The sequence below is a fragment of the Ptychodera flava genome, chromosome 19, assembly GCF_041260155.1.
Source record: "Ptychodera flava strain L36383 chromosome 19, AS_Pfla_20210202, whole genome shotgun sequence".
NCBI classification, from domain to species: Eukaryota; Metazoa; Hemichordata; class Enteropneusta; family Ptychoderidae; genus Ptychodera; species Ptychodera flava.
This window is the reverse complement of record NC_091946.1, coordinates 33,295,261-33,312,853: the sequence shown is the minus strand read 5'-3', so window position 1 is coordinate 33,312,853 and position 17,593 is coordinate 33,295,261. Positions and strand designations below refer to the sequence as shown.

At 37.0% G+C, this 17,593-nt stretch overlaps 1 protein-coding gene across 1 annotated transcript; it reads left to right on the top strand.

The window, feature by feature from the left end:
- Nucleotides 1-329: 329 nt before the first annotated feature.
- On the top strand, nt 330-5,182 carry LOC139118167 (uncharacterized). Its single transcript, XM_070681461.1, has 7 exons — nt 330-467; nt 1,209-1,294; nt 2,566-2,703; nt 3,858-3,959; nt 4,293-4,403; nt 4,647-4,760; nt 5,006-5,182. The coding sequence occupies exons 1-7, from the start codon at nt 413-415 to the stop codon at nt 5,180-5,182; spliced, it is 783 nt and encodes a 260-aa protein (XP_070537562.1). The 5' UTR covers nt 330-412.
- The last annotated feature ends 12,411 nt before the right edge of the window (nt 5,183-17,593 follow it).

Below are 17,593 nucleotides of genomic sequence, written 5' to 3'. Positions count from 1 at the left end.
GGAGAGCAGGCCATTATAGAGAGATACTTCAAATAAATTGGAAAAGTACTTCAATATAGGAACATAAACTGGCATTGATTAGTGTGAGAAAGTCGAGCAAATATACATGTATGACGCCACAGCAGAAAAGAATGGTAAGCACATGCCAGCGTATGACTGTTTACTCATTTCTGTACCTACTTGTTTTCCCACGTTAGTTATAACTAGCTCTGATACTGCACTGGCTCTCATCGCAATCTCATATGCAGATCCGATTAGACTGAGTAGGTCAGGTACAATCTATAAATAGCCTGTGGTATTCCCCACAGCTCTGCATGATGTAAGGAATATTCAATCTGAAAGTAATCCGAACCCGATGTCAGACTGATATATTCTGCTGCATTAGTGTCACCGCTGCTGATTGTCATCCAAAATGTTGAGAGAAAAACACACACTCAGATTTGTGCTTGTTGTACTACTTCACCTAGGTAAGTGACACACGAAAAACGCTACCGACATTGCACTAGACAACGTGCGATGAAGGGCTAAGATTTTGTCACATCAGTTTTATGTTTCTTAATATTTTTGGACTCTCTGTTGCATGCGTCGTTCATAGAACTCGGGTTTTTGCATGTGTCCCTTTGGGAAATACCCATTCAATTTTGAGACCCTGATTTGTAATAGGGCATGGTAAAACAGTCTTATCTCCAACTGAAACTTGCAAATTTGTTTGCAAAGCTTTGTGTCCTGCCATGAAAACATCCGAAGAAAAGTTATGTTTAATCATGGGTTTTAAGTTCGGAGAAATATCTCTAAACTTTCCTAGCCTTGTCTTGGGCTTCCGGATCAGCCTCACTAAGCGAGTAACGGAGATCGGACAGGTGCTGCAAAAATGTCTCTTGTTGCTCGACGACGGAGATTTTTGTGTCATAGTATATGACCAGACCGCTTTTATGGGACAGCAGTGCAATAAAAATGCGATCACGACTTACTAATGTTAAAAAATGAAGGACGATTTTACATGTCTGGATCAAACATAATGAAAGAGCATTATCTTCCCACGCACTGTCGAAACCCACTATCACAAAGTCAAACATGTAGCCAAATATGCTTCCTCGTTCTTTTTCATAAATACGACATGTAACAGTCATATGACCTGCTTCCCTGTTACGTGTCATGTTATTATTCAACATCAACTAAACATATTTGTTTATTACTCCTCTCTTCAGTGATCACGTGCGTCACGAGAGGAGAATGGATGTGTTTGGAAGATGACGCAATTTTGCAGCACGAATTCCAAGTTCACGTTCGTGAGGTGAGTAGAGAAAGCAAATGACGTCAAAAGCATACACTCTTTCACATTAGTAAGTGACAGATCCACTCCTGGATAATCAATAGCCAAAAATGCTGAATTATTTTACCTGTCTTGAGTATATGTAGTACTTTTAGTTACAACCAGTGAAATAGAAGACGAATATCATTTTGTTCCTGTCTGTCCACTGTACGGAGATCTCAGAGGGAATACTTACCGGAAGAATTTCAGAAAGACGCAAATTTCCTTAAATTTACAAGACTTGTACAAACAAAACAGTCTTATCTTTTACTGAAACTTGCAAATTTGTGTGCAAAGCTTTGTGTAGGAGGAAAGCAGTTCTTGTGTAGGAGGAAAGCAGTTCCTTAAGTGTGTTTTCAGATTTGTATCTTTTGCATGATTTTTATTCTTTGTACATCCTGTTTTCTGATTTGTATTTGGGCTGAAGGCCTGTAAATGCGATAAACTTGATAAGCCTGAGTATATGTAGTGGCAGAACGTTGGAATCATAAGTGCAAAACAACTATGTATAGAGTAAGGCGATCTGTTTTCAGCTAAATTACCCGTATTTTCCTAAGAATTTATCTGTTATTTATATGAGACATGTTGCAACGGTTGTGAGTCTATGGACGCACCACAGGGTACTGCAGGCATTATTCGTCTAAAAGTTATGAATATGATCAATAAATGTCATGTATTAAACTTTTATTAAATCCATCTTTTCCGCTACGAGCTGCTAACGAGTTGTTTGATCAGGGCGATAAACCCCCACGTTGGTGCTTGGCAGAACAAATTAATGAAGGGGATCAGGGAGGGTAATGAAAGGTATTCGGTCACCTGTTTTTTCATAGCCAATTACAGATTTTACGGGAGTGGCCGCTTTTTAAAAAAGGGCGCCTCCACACGACGAGCCATGGCATACTTAGCCCCGTAGATCACTAGAATGCTCTTTGACGTATCAAATATGGAGGACTGACTGCTACAGGTGTTACGGGGTATAACGCTAAGCCCCATCCCTTTACCATATATGGAATATGCAAATTTACGGTGACCGTGTATCTTTAAGAGATATAAACTGTTTTCGTTGAAATAATATACAGAGATAGCAAGGGTAAAGTAATTACGCGACATAGAAAAGGCTTGTATGATGGAAAAAAGATTAATACATGACATTTATTGATTGTATTCATAACTTTTAGACGAATAATGCCCGCAATACCCTGAGGACGCATGAGTGCATATTGCAGTATACTTAATATTCAATATGATTCCAGGACACTCCAATCGGGAAAGTCATTTTCACCTTGCGACAGCGAAACGGCGAGACAATCATTGCCAACGGGTCTACATCAACGACTGGTCGTCATCATCAGCTACTGGTTAATGACAAAGCTGCAAATACTACAAACTGGGTAAGATTCATGGCTTATCTGATCACTTCAGTACTACCACGTTAATTGTCGATTGGAACTCGCGATTCTCAACACGCATACGCTGTCGCCACCTAGTATGCAAAGCTATCGATTTTGGGACTCGCGTTGTACAAAGTGTAGTGGTGCAGAACATTTCACTGATGATCATGGTGATTGATGCACCTAAGGTAGAATGTGCGTCGGTTTACCCCTTGTGGAGCTCATTTGAAGGTCTCAGAGTAAATAAAGTTTTCATAGGCTTAATCATAATTTTCTGAAAATGGAAAAATTCTATTTCCCCAAAGAGACTGAATTTTAATCGCCTGTAACTATCCCCAGTAATTTATTTCTCTGGTACATATTTTCAAGGTGGCACCTTGATTTATATTTTTGATTTCGAAAGGGAATGGTTTCGAGTTTCCTCGAAGCTCGAGGAAAGTTTAGGCAAGCTGAAGTCCTTAATTTCGAGGCGCATACTATCTTAAGCGCAAACGGCATATGTAACTCATGCTCTATAAATTGGAGGTGTTGCCTAAGTAATCCACGTGATGAATTGCTTTCATATCGCTGAGACCATGACCTGACAAACTAGCTGAATGTAGATGCAATTTGTTGTACATGACACAAAAACATCTCAGACCAGTTTCCCATTAGGTATCCCACTTATGTACGTTTGTTAAATAGCCCACTTTACAAGATGAAATGATATTTCTTACTCAAACAGGCTTGGAAATGGAGATATCTGATCTGAGAAATGTTTCTAAAAAAACAATTTCTGATGATCTCTGAAAAATGGTCTGTAGTTTATATGCATTGACAAACTGTTAGCCTGCATACCTCGGGACAGATATTCGGACTCTCAAATTTTTATAATTCTATTCTAACCATTACGTCTTAGGGCTCATTTTAACCAATTGGGATAAGAAAAACTTTCAGCGTCTTAGTTTTTTCCCAATATTTCAAATATCGGTAATTTTTTGGGAATTTGTTTCTCCAGTACCAAATTTTTCATGGTAACCCCTGGTTTTTATTAATTTAGTGGTTGAATGTTTCAACAAGGAAAGTTTGAGCAAAAGTTTAGGTCTTTGACTTTCACGGCGTGTTCTACCTAAATATGTTAATTCTTTATTCTATTATTGACTATATTTAAATAGGATGACACATCTAGTAACGCTTCCTCCTCTATGACCGAAACGATGGGAACGATTTCTTCACAATCTGGCTATGAGGGCGTAAGAATAATTGGCGGCAACAAGGTTAGATGTCAAAGGATACTCTAGTTTCTCTTACGTTGAAGTATACAAGTGACTATTTTTTCCATTGCTGATAGTTCATATCTCTGATGGTGTATATGCAAATTTCTTGCCACTATGTTTATGAATGTACACCTGACTGGCAAGAAAAAAAACATAATACGTATTTCAAAATAACTAGAGTTATTCCCTTGCAACTGTGCGGAATAAAATGCAAAGAGTCCCGACTGACCATATTCCGCGGTTATTTAGAAGACACCCACACTCGACCACAGTGTTCATATTCAAAATATGGGAATGATTCTGCTGTTGTTTTTGTCGCTTTGTTGTCGTCAGAATGATCGATTCAAAGTGGATGCAATTACCGGTGATATTTCAGTCAATGGTTATCTAGATTACGATATAGACCCCGAATACACTTTAGGAATTACCTTACCAAATGACCTGGTAAGATACTTTACTTATTTTCATCTTTAAAAAATTAGACAAGGCTTAATATTACAAATTTAAAAGTACATGTAACTTTCACAATCACATTAAAAATATTCAGTGCATAAAACATTTTCATAGATTTAATGTAAAAATCTTGAACTCTACTCAACTCTCAATGTGTATAAATTCGTGGTTCAAACTTTGTTTCATTCAGTAGTGTTGACAACTTTAGTACAATTGTCTTGTTTTTATACGTAGAAAACATTGCAGTCAACGTGTTCCATTAAAATAGCGGTTGATGACGTCATTGATTGGCCTCCATTTTACAACGACACGTGTGAAATGCCAACTAGAGGGCAACAGTATGGATTGGTACGTCTTTTAGTTTCGTAACTCTTTACGTTCCATAGGTTGAGACGGGTAAAGTATTTGATGGGCGCTATACCTTAACATGCCCCTACCTTGCCATAGTGATATCGTCAATGCATGCACTGTAACAATTAAATGTACATTCTCATTAGAAATCTGTCTCTCAAACTTGAAGGGAAAATCTGATTTTTCCAGAAGCTTTTATTTTATGAAGGTCATTATCCTATAGGCGAAAAATCAATTTGCAGGATGAGATACCCATCAACCGCTACTTGATGGAGCAACTAGGTGTAAAATGCCTTGCTCAAAGGTACTGGACCATCTTCGGCTCCTATAAGGTTACCATATCGATAGCGAGCCCTCAACAGTGGCTGAACAACGTGTTTGTTTCCCTTAATGCATTTGTTGATATGTTTGGTAACTGACATAAATTAAATCCATTAGAATAAGGTGATTCTCAGATGTGTAACAAATATGATATTCAAATGTAATCAAAAGATATCAATGTATTATGCATATGAATCTCCCGTACAAACTACAAAAAGTCAATTTAAAACGGTTAAATCTTTTAATGCATTACTACCCTTTTCAGTAATAGAGCGCGAAGCCACTGCAGTGAACTGCAATAAAACTGCTCACACTAATTAGTTTCAGCTGTAGCCAGCTGGCAAAGTCGACAACATTGTATGTCCCATGCAGACAGTTTGTCTGGGGAAGTTGAAATAAAAAAGATTTGTACATGGACCAGTGCATGGTAATGTTACATTGTATCTTAATCTTGAACACAGGGTGCCAATCGTAAACTGTCATTTACAACTCGAGCCTCAGACAGAGCTAGTTTTGCCTTTGTACAAGCAGACTTTTTGGTCTTTATCAAGTTGCCTTGTTAAACACCAAAGTGGCCACGGCTACAGCTGAAACTAATTAGTACAAGCAGTTTTATTCCAGTTCACTGCAGTGGCTTCGCGCTCTATTACTGCAAATGGTTGTAATTGGTCTGAAACTCATTTTCTGTTTATTTAGTACCCCTATGACAGTCAACTGTTGCTGTCATTTCTAATCACCTCACTTTGAAAGACAGCATTATAGTTCTCAAAAGCAAAACCTGTTTATGATCGTCAGTTATTGGAACAGCTCTTCCATTTTATAGAAGCTTGTTTATGAAAAATTTGTCTTCTGTCCCGTTTAGATATAAAGTGATTTATCGATATGATTTACATTGGGTGAAAAGATATGAAAGATTTGTTTCGAAACTTGTTATGTACATGTGAGATACTGTGAGATAATGTTCATGTATTAAAGTTGTGTTTGCAATTTTTGATAAACTAATAAATCATTTGTATATTTGATTAACTTTCATAATTAGGGATATATCTGAATAGGCTTGATCAAAGTTGACAAAACATGCTATATACATTGGAAATACTGTGATATAATATTAATGAAAATCGTTCAGCATTTTAACACTCGCTATTTACTAATTTCCATATTAAACTAACAACTTTCCAAATTAGGGACATAGAACGGAAGGACTGAACAAAAGTTTATGAAACTTACTATGTATATAGATGAGACAATTAGATTGTATTTGTGAAAGACATTTTGCATTGTCATGTCAGCTAGTTTATAATTTGCATATCTAATGAGCTTTCACAGTTTGGCGTATATAGCTTGAAGGACTTGACCAAAGGCAATTACACTTGTTATGTAAAGTGGTGATACAATGACAGAAGTCAAGAAATTTAGATTTTTATTTCAGCTAATTACATATTTGTATACTTCATGACCTTTTGAATTAATCTGCGGTGAATATTATTCATCGTCAGTTTCAATGAAGTTGCAAACTTGTGGCAATAGATTCAATGGACAGACAACCGCAATATATACATAAAAACGGGAGCATTTTCAGTTCATATCTGGTTGTCATGGGGGTTTGAAACCACATCAATGCCCGCGAAGGGTATCAACGGACGCCCTCAACCGCTCGAATCGTTCAAATTCTTATTTATGGATACCATCTCACAACCAATCAAACTTAGAATACTAACAGCGTCAAAAATGTTGGTCCAATCAAAACTGATCATTTGTATCGTCGAGATATCTAGTATGCAATATTATAATATTGATGGGAGCAGGTTAGCGGCTTGACACACATGAGTAAAGTATGAAAGCCTTAAGCTTTAATGGAATGTTCCATTGTATTTGAAGCCTTTGCATGCGACGAAAATTTTAATTACCGGTACGTCTCGAAAATGTAAAATCGACAAAGGTTTCCGTGAACGTATTGGAAGCCAACACGAAATAATTAAGTTTCGGGTGATATTTTAAGTCAGTTAATTAAAACTCTCATATCTGGACTCTCATTGAACATAAAGCCGAGTATGAGGTATGTATATTATATCAAAACAGAAGGGAGTTATTTAAATTTCATGCAGACAAAGTGGTATAACATGGTTGATTAGAATTTACCCGCCACTGCAACGACATTACCTTGTACTGAAGTATTTGAACTGAGTGTGCTCTGGCTTTCGTCTTTTCATGACAATGTTCGAGTTAATCACTGGACACTCTTTAAAAAGCTGATCTCTAGAAATGTACCAATTCTTTTCTTAAGGTTTCTCCTTATCTGGTACAGAACTCAGAATATTTTCATTCTTTGGGCCAATTGCCTATCTGACAGTTTTACAGTAGTCAATGGTGTTAAGCAGGGAGGAGTTTTATCTCCGAAGCTTTTCAATGTCTATGTTGATCATCTGAGTACAAGACTAGTTAATTCAAAAGTGGGATGTAACATAGGTGGTGTTTTCATAAATCACTTAATGTACGCTGATGATATCTGTTTGATCAGCCCTTCTGTCAAGGGAACTCAAAAGCTGGTTGACATATGTAGCCACTATGGCGACCTGCATGACATTAGAAACTTTTAATACGAAGAAAACACAATGCATGTGTGTCATTTCAAAACGCACTCAGATTGTATACACTCCATCTGTTTATCTTAATGGTATGAAAATTATATTTTAGCAAAGAAAAAGCATCTTGGGTATTTGGTGACGGACCAGTTTAGTGATAATGAAGACATTGAGCGTAAAAAGAGAGCATTATATGTATCTGCAAATATGCTCTTGAGAAAATTTTCATTATGTTCTTTGAATGTAAAGTGTATTATTACATATGTACCACAGTTTACTTGCATCGAAGCGCGCGCGTACTACCGGTATTTGCACTGCAGTGCAATACCAAAAACATTATGCCATTTCTTTATGTTAATGAGTATTTACCAATTTTGACCCGGAACTATTTTTGTTTGTAAACACAAAAAATGTCGTCTACAAGATTTCATTTCACTTTGGTTCGATGCTCGTTGTTGTAAAATGCATGGCATTACCGATTACAAACTACGACAAAGAAAATTGCATGTACTTATCATAGTGTGAGGATGATTTTTATTATCCGGAAGAGCAGTTAGTTTGTCAGCGAAGCAAAAGCATTGACAACGGGCGACGTCCGTAGCTCCATGGACATACGGTGGCCACCGTACGACGGCGGCCATCATACATCGAAACACACGTAACTGCGGGCGCAGTGGAGCCATTTAAACAGTTAACATTTTTAGAGACGTTTTTGCCTGAAGTTTTCTCGCCGGACATTCCCTGTTTACAATAGAAATCACTTTTGCATGCAGTTTACTTTGTGCTTGTGTGTCCTGCATGCTATTGATAACAGTGAGCGCGTTGTGTGCCACGGTGAACACTGAAATTTGATCGTTCGACAAGTTACGTTTGCCGTATCTTACTCTTAAATTTCCCGTAAAAATCTTCAAACTGTTATTTGTATCGATCATTTAGAAGAATTTCAAGCTCAAAATGTGAAAAAATCAAAAGCGTTCCATGTTCAAAGTTCTCTTCGTTTGGCTATCTATGGCATGTTGCTACGTATGTGTGAGCGATCGCAAGCAGAGTTCGAGCCCTCCGACGTTCCTCTTACGTCATCCTTGATAAACAAGTAAACAATAGTTTAGCCAATCAAAATAGAGGGTGTGGCGGCGTTGACCAATGAAAAGTGAAAGCTGATTCGATGCCTAATTAGAGTGATCTCAATGTCATATAACTCCGCAGGGTCGCCCGAAGCTTTGACAGACAAGTAGTACGCACGACTAATCGTCGATTCTCTCGATAAATGATTCAAATAAAAGATAGAACTATGTAATAAATAATAACAGAACCCCATGCCCTGTGAGTGCAAGCGCGCCGTACCTGCGCTATTTGCACTCGTGCTGCGGTGTATTGGGTGTCCTTTCACTCGCTTCGCTCGTGAAAGGACTGCCGCCGAATACACCGCAGCACTCGTGCAAATACCGCTAGTAGGGCGCGCTTGCACTCACCGGCCATGGGGTTCTGTCATAATCTTTTCAAAGCATATTGTTACAAATTATATGGTGGTAATCTGTTGGTTAATTATACTGCTGGTGTCTTGAAAAAGTGAAAGTTGGTTACAATAATGAGCTAGCATTTTTCTTGGCTATGAGAGACGCAGTAGTGCAAGCTCTATGTTTGTTTCTAATAGGAATGATAGTTTTGATGCTCTTTTACGAAAGGAATGTATAGTCTGATGAAAAGAATATCTTAAATTGAAAGTACAATTGTAAGAATGGTTAATGATGTACTGTTTTACAGTTCTGACTTGCGTAACCTGTGGAGAAAGTCGATCTTTCATGGTTAGTGAATGAATTTATATATGGATAGTATATCCAACACCATTTTTTTGTATCACAGTATCTGTATTTCCTTTGAGTAATTTATATGGACGAATGTTGTCCGAAATAAACTAATAATAATAATAAATTGTGGTGCGTTGGTTTCTGACCCTGTAAATCGGCACTACTAGCAAAGCAATGCTTTGTATAACGATCAGATAACGAAGCCGCTGACCACGGAAACACTCTGCATGTGACTTATCCGTTCTACGCTCTCAAGAGTTCATATGCAGAGGTTCGGACACATAAGTTTTTGTTCGATGTAATTAGTTGTAGATAAACAACATGGATAGTATTTCTCATTAAATAGGCCTACAGTCAGCACGGACGTCTTAATTGTCGTTTAACATGGATTTTACCTGGCAACAATTCGTGATCTTGCCCTCGCTACCTTGTATTGATGTCACATAACTACTGAAAGCCAGCCTGTTTTGTGAAAGTGGATGATGCTAGCCACTGTCTGAGACTTAATAGTCGCGCCAGCGGCTTACTGACTACGCATGCGCGTATCCATAATATACTATGCGATTTACCAAAAGTGTAACCTTCTTTCGTGGGCGCCGCCATGTTTTTTTGAGTGCTCGTAAATAAACAAATTCGAAACGTGCTCTCTATTATTTTATAACATGCCATTAATAAAATATATCTTTTTTTATTAGCGAGTAATTATTATTATCCACCCTGTTGCTGATACAAAATTTCTTATCACGCCTAAAAATTAAAAGAAGAGAGAAAACTGTCGTGCATATGAACGAGAACATTCGCAAAGAATGCTGGGATTGAATCTTAGAAAGGCGCCCTCTGTGTCAATAACTATGTGCAAAATTTACCCGTTTTTAGAAGTAACGCTGGTTTTCAGCTTACAATATCGGAAGTTGGGCGGTACAGTTACTAATGCAAAGTTAATGACGGCACAATACGTCCCTTGTTAAAAACAATAGATAGTAATCATGGTAAAAATTGCAAATTTAAGTCAAACATTTTTACACATAACAGAAAATCTATTCTTGACCGTGGAAATCCGGAAACTTTCGGTTTTTGACGTAATTTTTGCGTCACACTGTCGTGAGAACAAAATATTGAAGTGTGGATTTTTCAACCTTTACACCAGTATTCAAATACTCGCAATCATACCAATCCATGATCCAATAAACTAGGTCAAAATTTGTAAGACAATAATTGTAAACATAGACACAAAACAGCACAGAACAGACAGTAATAGACGGTACACAAACAAAGTCAAATTCATGAAAGAAAGATATATGGAACAGAACAGAACAGACAGTAATAGACGGTACACAAACAAAGTCAAATTCATGAAAGAAAGATATATGGACCTCTGGCCAAAAGACCAAGAAGTGATGTCAGGTGTTTCGAAAATAGTAAGCGCATCCTGCCCACATGTGGAACCCGCCATATATCAATCTGTAAGTCAGATAGGTAGTGGTCACTAACTAAGGCCCAATGTCACCGATGCCATCAGTGATCATTTGTCGAAGAGAGATATTGTATTTATCTACCAGCTTGCAATACCAGCCAAAAAGCGTTTGAATGTAGAAACAAGTCTTGCTCTGGTGTAACCTTGATTTAACAGTTTGTAAGAGAGATGGCCATGTCTCTCTACAAAATCACCATATGAACTGCATGCTCTTGCATATCGAATAAGCTGGGAAATGTATACCCCATAAGCAGGTGAGAGTGGAATATTCAAATTGATTATACTAAAGTTGAAATCATCTCTCTTGTCATATAGCCTAGTAGAAAGGTGACCATTAGAGTCAAATTCAAGTAAAATGTCCAGATATGAAGCAGAAGAGCCGTTTCTGTAGTTTCTTTAATCTCCAATTCTGGAGGATAAATCATAGCGAGATAGTCACTGAATTCAGAGTTATTCAATGAAATAACATCGTCTATGTATCTAAATGTAAGGTTGAAAGTACTAGCTACAGAGACCTTTTTCTGCTTGATAAGGTTCTGGATAAATTCTGCCTCGTAAGAGTACAGAAATAAGTCGGCAAGTAAGGGAGCACAGTTAGTGCCCATTGGAATTCCTATACACTGTTGGAAAATGTGTCCTCCAAATTCAACAAATATGTTGTCAATGAGGAAATCAAGCATACTGATAATGTCTTTCTCGGTATAAAAAACTTTAGCGTTAGTAATATTTTTAACAAAATATGTAGAATTATACCCTAATACCACATATTTGTAACGGCGTGAACCGTTTTTGTAGAAAAATGCTTGGTTGATGATGTTTTTCAAGCGTTCTTTCAATTTATCATGTGGTATTGTGGTATACAATGTGGAAAAATCGAAAGTTTTAATAGATGTTATTTTCGAAACAGATCTTGATTTCAATTTTCCAAGAGTTCCTTCGAATTTTTTAATATCCACATTTGATTTATATACCACTCTGAGAAAAAGACAACATCACAGTAGTCTTGAAGTCCCCGTTTAACAGTACAAAGAACAGAAGTCAGTATCTTCGATAACTCTGTTGTTGAACATTTTGAAGATCCTGCGATAAACCTAGCTTTGTAAGGTGTTTTGTGGAGCTTTGGTATCCAGTATAAGCTAGGCAACTTATTATGGTCATCCTTTGTTGTAATATTAAAATTATCCATGAATGACTTATGGTTTGCCAAAATTTCAGATTTGTTGAACGTTGATTGTCTGTAAGTGGAGTTGGTGGAGGTCTCAGTTACACCAAGTTCGTCTATAAGACATTCAAAATAATACTTCTTACAGACAAATACAATGTTATTGGCAGCTTTATCAGCAGGGACGACAACATATTTGTCATGGATATCATTCAAACACTTAACAGCATCAGGATCTTTAAATACAGAATAGGGTCTTCTGCAAACATGTGATCTTAGTCGACCAATACGGCCACGCACTATTTTCCTCACAGATTTGACCCATTCTGACAGTGTGTCCAGCTCTACATCCTCCCTTTTAGCCAATTTCCTGGCATATTCTTCAACAGAGTCCATAATGATCTTAAAATTATGGTTCCAGTTGATCCTGCGAGGTTCTCTGAACTTGGGTCCACAAGATAATATCTTACGAAGGTGGTGATGTTCAACCAAGTTCAGATCACCAGTGATGACATGGCAACTGGAGTATATTTGAAGGGAGATGTAGAGCAGTCACAGGATGCTGGTGTTTGAAGGAACTCATCAATTTTTAAGTGCCGCAATGCCTTATTGTAATTGAATATTTATTGAAGATTGTCTTGGTGTATTGATATGAAAGAATAGGTACAGACTGGTTCTTAAAGTATACAGGTATAGTTGATGTAACCTTTTTGTTGTGAAGTATATTGCTGATATTGAAAGTTTCAATATCAAAGTTTCAACATTATGTCAATGATAAACACTAAGTTCTGTTCTTTGTCACATAATTTCTGCATTGTTCACTGTCCTGTATAATCAAATCCCAATTCAGCTCACTCACGTGCGTGAGGTGAAAGTGACATCACTCCGCGGTCAAGAATACCTACAGGGTCTGACATCGTGTACGTGAACTGTCATCAGAGGGTAAACCGGTCATACTTGTACAAACGTATATAGAAAGTAACAATCAATTCTATTTTATCCATTATCATTACTAATCATGAATCGATACAAATAACATTTAATCTCAACGCCTGGCGCGACACCAAGGGCTGAGCCCTATATGATATTACAAATCAAGATAAAGTTATTTTTTCTCGGCAGAATTTACCACTCGCAGTTTTTGTCGGGACATTGAAAGTACCGTTGAAACACATTATTGGAACGTCACGCCGTGACCTTGTTGAGGGAGATATGGATAATGGAAAATGTAAGTACGTATATATATATATATATATATATATATATATATATATATATATATATATATATATATATATTATATATATATATATATATATATATATATATATATATATATATATATATATATATATATATATATATAACTTTTGTCATATGCCCATGGCCGTATCAGTGTCTGCCCAGACTTAAAAAGATTACTTATGAGCTATGATAAAAGCGTCACCATCTCTTTTGACGTAACCCGAAATAACTTTTAAGACTTAAGTATCACAACAGTAAAAATCCCCTTTTTTGAAGTTTGGAGAAGATCGGGTTTAAATGTATTTGGAACATGTGCTGGTAGCGGTGTCTTTTTTTTACAGATAATATGAAGTTTATTGTTTAATATAACATTTAAAGAAAGTGTGCCTTTTCTCTGTACTCCTGCGAGAATGTCGATAGCTGTTGTCAGTCAGGCTGCACAAGGAGCGGATCTCCCGTTGTCTGTGCTTTATAGACATTCCTCACACTTTGTACTTTAATGTATGCGGATTATATTGGCTCCTGTACAGAGCAGAGCAGAGTGGAAGAAAACACTTATAAAGAATGTTTTGACGTAAACTTTGCTTTGTGGTAAATATTGTTTATCATGAAATTTCGTCCATTAATTAGTTAACTTTGGTGGCATCTGTGATTACATGTCAACAATATTCAAAACTCTATCCAAATTGGTATGTTGTTCTGAACTCCCTGTCTGAAGTCAACACGTTTTGAGCGAGGGAGTGATGATCGAAACGAACTAATTTCATTACATGCGTTTATGCGACAATCGATCTTACTGGCCTTTCGTTGATACTACGCCTGGTCAGGGGTCCGTTATGCAGTAAATCATTGATTTGCGCACCTTTGCCTATATAGACTGGGGCGTGTTCTCCTAGTGACTCTCATATCCGGGTATATTTGAATATTTCTTTCTCTGGATCTGTAAAATCATAGCACAGTGTCTTCTTAGCGACCCCATTGGATAGAATTACAAAACAAATTTACTTTTATGTATATAAGCCTTGTGGCATGTGTAGGAAGCGGCTCAGTACAGATACTCTATTTGGAAACTTCTGTCCTTCATAGTTCCCTCCATCTTCAAATGAGACTATTCATATTTTACACAGGTATGACGACAGCATTTTCGACATTTAAAACGCGAACAGACCACCACGACTATACAGATGCTAACTTTCATACTAAGTGCTCCTACAGTGGTATACACTTTACCATATATCCTCACAAGGTAACTTTGACATCCATATATGTTGAATAAGTTGTTGTTGCTGTTGTTGTTCTTCTTATTATTTTGGTTGTTGTTGTTTTTATCCTGTTGTTGTTATTATTATTATTATTGTTTTTGTTGTTGTTGTTGTTGTTGTTGTTGTTGATATTGATGATGATGATGATGATGATGATGATGATGATGATGATGATGATGATGATGATGATGATGATTTTCCAATGTAAAAGAGAAATGGACCTTAAGGTAGAATGCTCCTCGGGAGCAAATACACAGACTATCAAATTTTTACAATTTTTTCTGGTTTTACCCTTTTTTAGCGGTTTGGCATAAGTAAAGGTTTGGACCGTTTCAGTTGTGTGAAAATTAAAAAACCATTTTTTGCCATAGAGTTAACACAAGATATCTGCCATTTTGAATTTCAAATACAGGAACTGTTTTGCTATTTATCTGGTACCAAAATTTTCATAGTGACCTCTTTGTTATTGATTTGTAAAGGGAATGGTTGGAAGTTTTGTCGGGAAAAATTCGAGCAAAGTTAGAATCGTTCCAATACGAGGCGCGTACAACCTTAAATTTAACTTTAAAATTATCCCATACATTCTTGCAATGATAATAGACAGTGTTCACGCTGGCGACGTTATATATAATAGTCCAAATGACGGAACATATAGCTTTCAAGCCTTGGCTTACTAGTTGTATTTCGACTGTATAAAAATTTATTGGACAGCAATTTTGAATAAAAATGATATAATGTATTCTATTGTGTTGTTTAACCATACGTTTGTTTGTCATGTTTTACAGTTAAAAACTCTTCTTTTACTCTGTAGGCATTCCTTGGATTTCAGGCCCAATTAATCTATTGAATATTTAGTACATTTTTCACAACAAGTGAAATACACAGCATGTTATTGACTTGTCTGTTAATGACCATAAATGTGTATATCGTCGTCGACGACGTTTTATTCATTAAGTATCTGGTATATTCACTTGCACAAATCTGTATTATTCACGACATGGCCGTTATCCTATGAAACTTTTGAGAATATCGTAATCTTCATGTCCTGGTTTCCTGCCGTATGCATCCCTTTAGAACGATAAATCCAATTGGTAGATTGTCATTATTTACACGGCTCTGAAAGTAGGGTTATCGAGAAGCTGATCAGCTGTTTGGAAATTATTCAATGAAAATAATAAGTTTTAGCAAGCAAATTGGCTAAAAAGCTTCTGGGACGCAGCACTTTGTCATGTTTATACCGAGGGATCTGAAATTATAATTATACAATCGATGATTTGGTATCGAAATAAGTTTAGGTATCATCTGGTGGACTAAGAACCAGAATGTGAAAAGTCACATGCTGATTTGACGTGATCACTGTCTTCCTGTACCCAGGAGGACTTTCCCCCTGACGCGATTATCAACAAAACCTGGTTTGATGACAACCCTTCTGAAAGACACGTTATTCACTTGTACAATTGACGTTTGAAAACATCAACACGACACTATCACCGGCCCGCAGCAAGTAAACTGCAGCGTGGACATCGAAGGCAAACTTACTTTCTCAGAAACATTTTGGATAGATTTCATAGGTAAGAACTTCTTTGGTTAGCTCTGTACTTTTGTGTAGTCGGAGATTTAAACCATCTGCACAGAGCTAAGTTTGCTTTTCAAACCAACACTGCTTTAATTAGATCATGGGTAGGACGGGACAGAGTCATCTAAGTCATTACCTTTAACCCTTTCACCACCATGGTGGCCCAAACCCATTGTTATCAATGGTAAATGTGGACCTGTTTACAGGGAATTGGGGGTGAGCAGGTTAAAGTAGTACGCGCCTCGAAATTGAAAGACTTAGAATTTTGTTCAAACTTTCAGCAATTCTGTTTTGAAATCCAAATGACAATTCAGGGATCACAGTGCAAACTTTGGTACTAGAGAAACAAATTACCCAATATTTACCGACTCTTGAAACTCAAAATGGCTGCAATTCTTGTGTTGATTCACAAGGAAAACTAAATTTTCGATTTTCGTGAACTAGACCTACTCCATTAGCTTCAAATGAGCCCCATCCGTGGTACGTAGACTAAAATATCATCAAGAAAGTTTTGGAGTCCGACTGTCTGTACCCGAGGAGCATTCTACCTTTCATCGTCATTGATAAGCCACAGTTGGTTCCAGTAAATTTAGCTATTCTAAACAAAAACATTGCAATAAAGTAAAACGGAAATATCAATCCGCATTCATATTTTCCCATTTTGGTAGGTTGCCCAACAGGAACATACGGGTTTAAATGCCATAAACCATGCATCTGTAAGAATGAAGCTAAATGCAGCGTTTTTAATGGTGCCTGCAAATGTACATCTGGATGGCACGGACCTGCATGTGATATTCGTAAGTTGGTTTACCTAAATTTCTTAAAGTGTCCAATCGGTTGACTGACCCAAATACAGCGAAGTACATTGTCTACCTTACCGGGAGTAGCCAAAGATTTTTGCGTCTACAATAATTGCCTTAAACTTTAAGGTGAGAAACTACTATTGTAAAGTTCAGTGTCTGGTCAGTACATAATACACTTTCATGTTAAGGTGTAAGATGATACCTCTGTTATCGTGTTCTTCAAAATTTCACAAATGACTTGTTAACGATGGCATATCGTAAACGAAAGTTCACAGTGTCGGGATATTTTTTTACCATGTTTTTTGTCAAGCCTCTTCTACCTAAAACATACAGAATTATGCAGAAAATGGCAATAAGATTTTGTGTATGCAGCAAAATGAAAAATAAGGATGTCGTATTTTTGGCATTCTATACTAATTAACTCAAGACTAAGGAAAATAGTTATTTTTCCTGAAACCAGTGTTATCTGTATGGTCTACCAGCCTATACGCGTGACATAGTGATACATGAAGTTTCCACTCTTTTAAGGGACAGCATTGTATAGACCACTTCACGCGTTTACACCAGGCTTTACCAGACGTTTTGTGTTAGTGC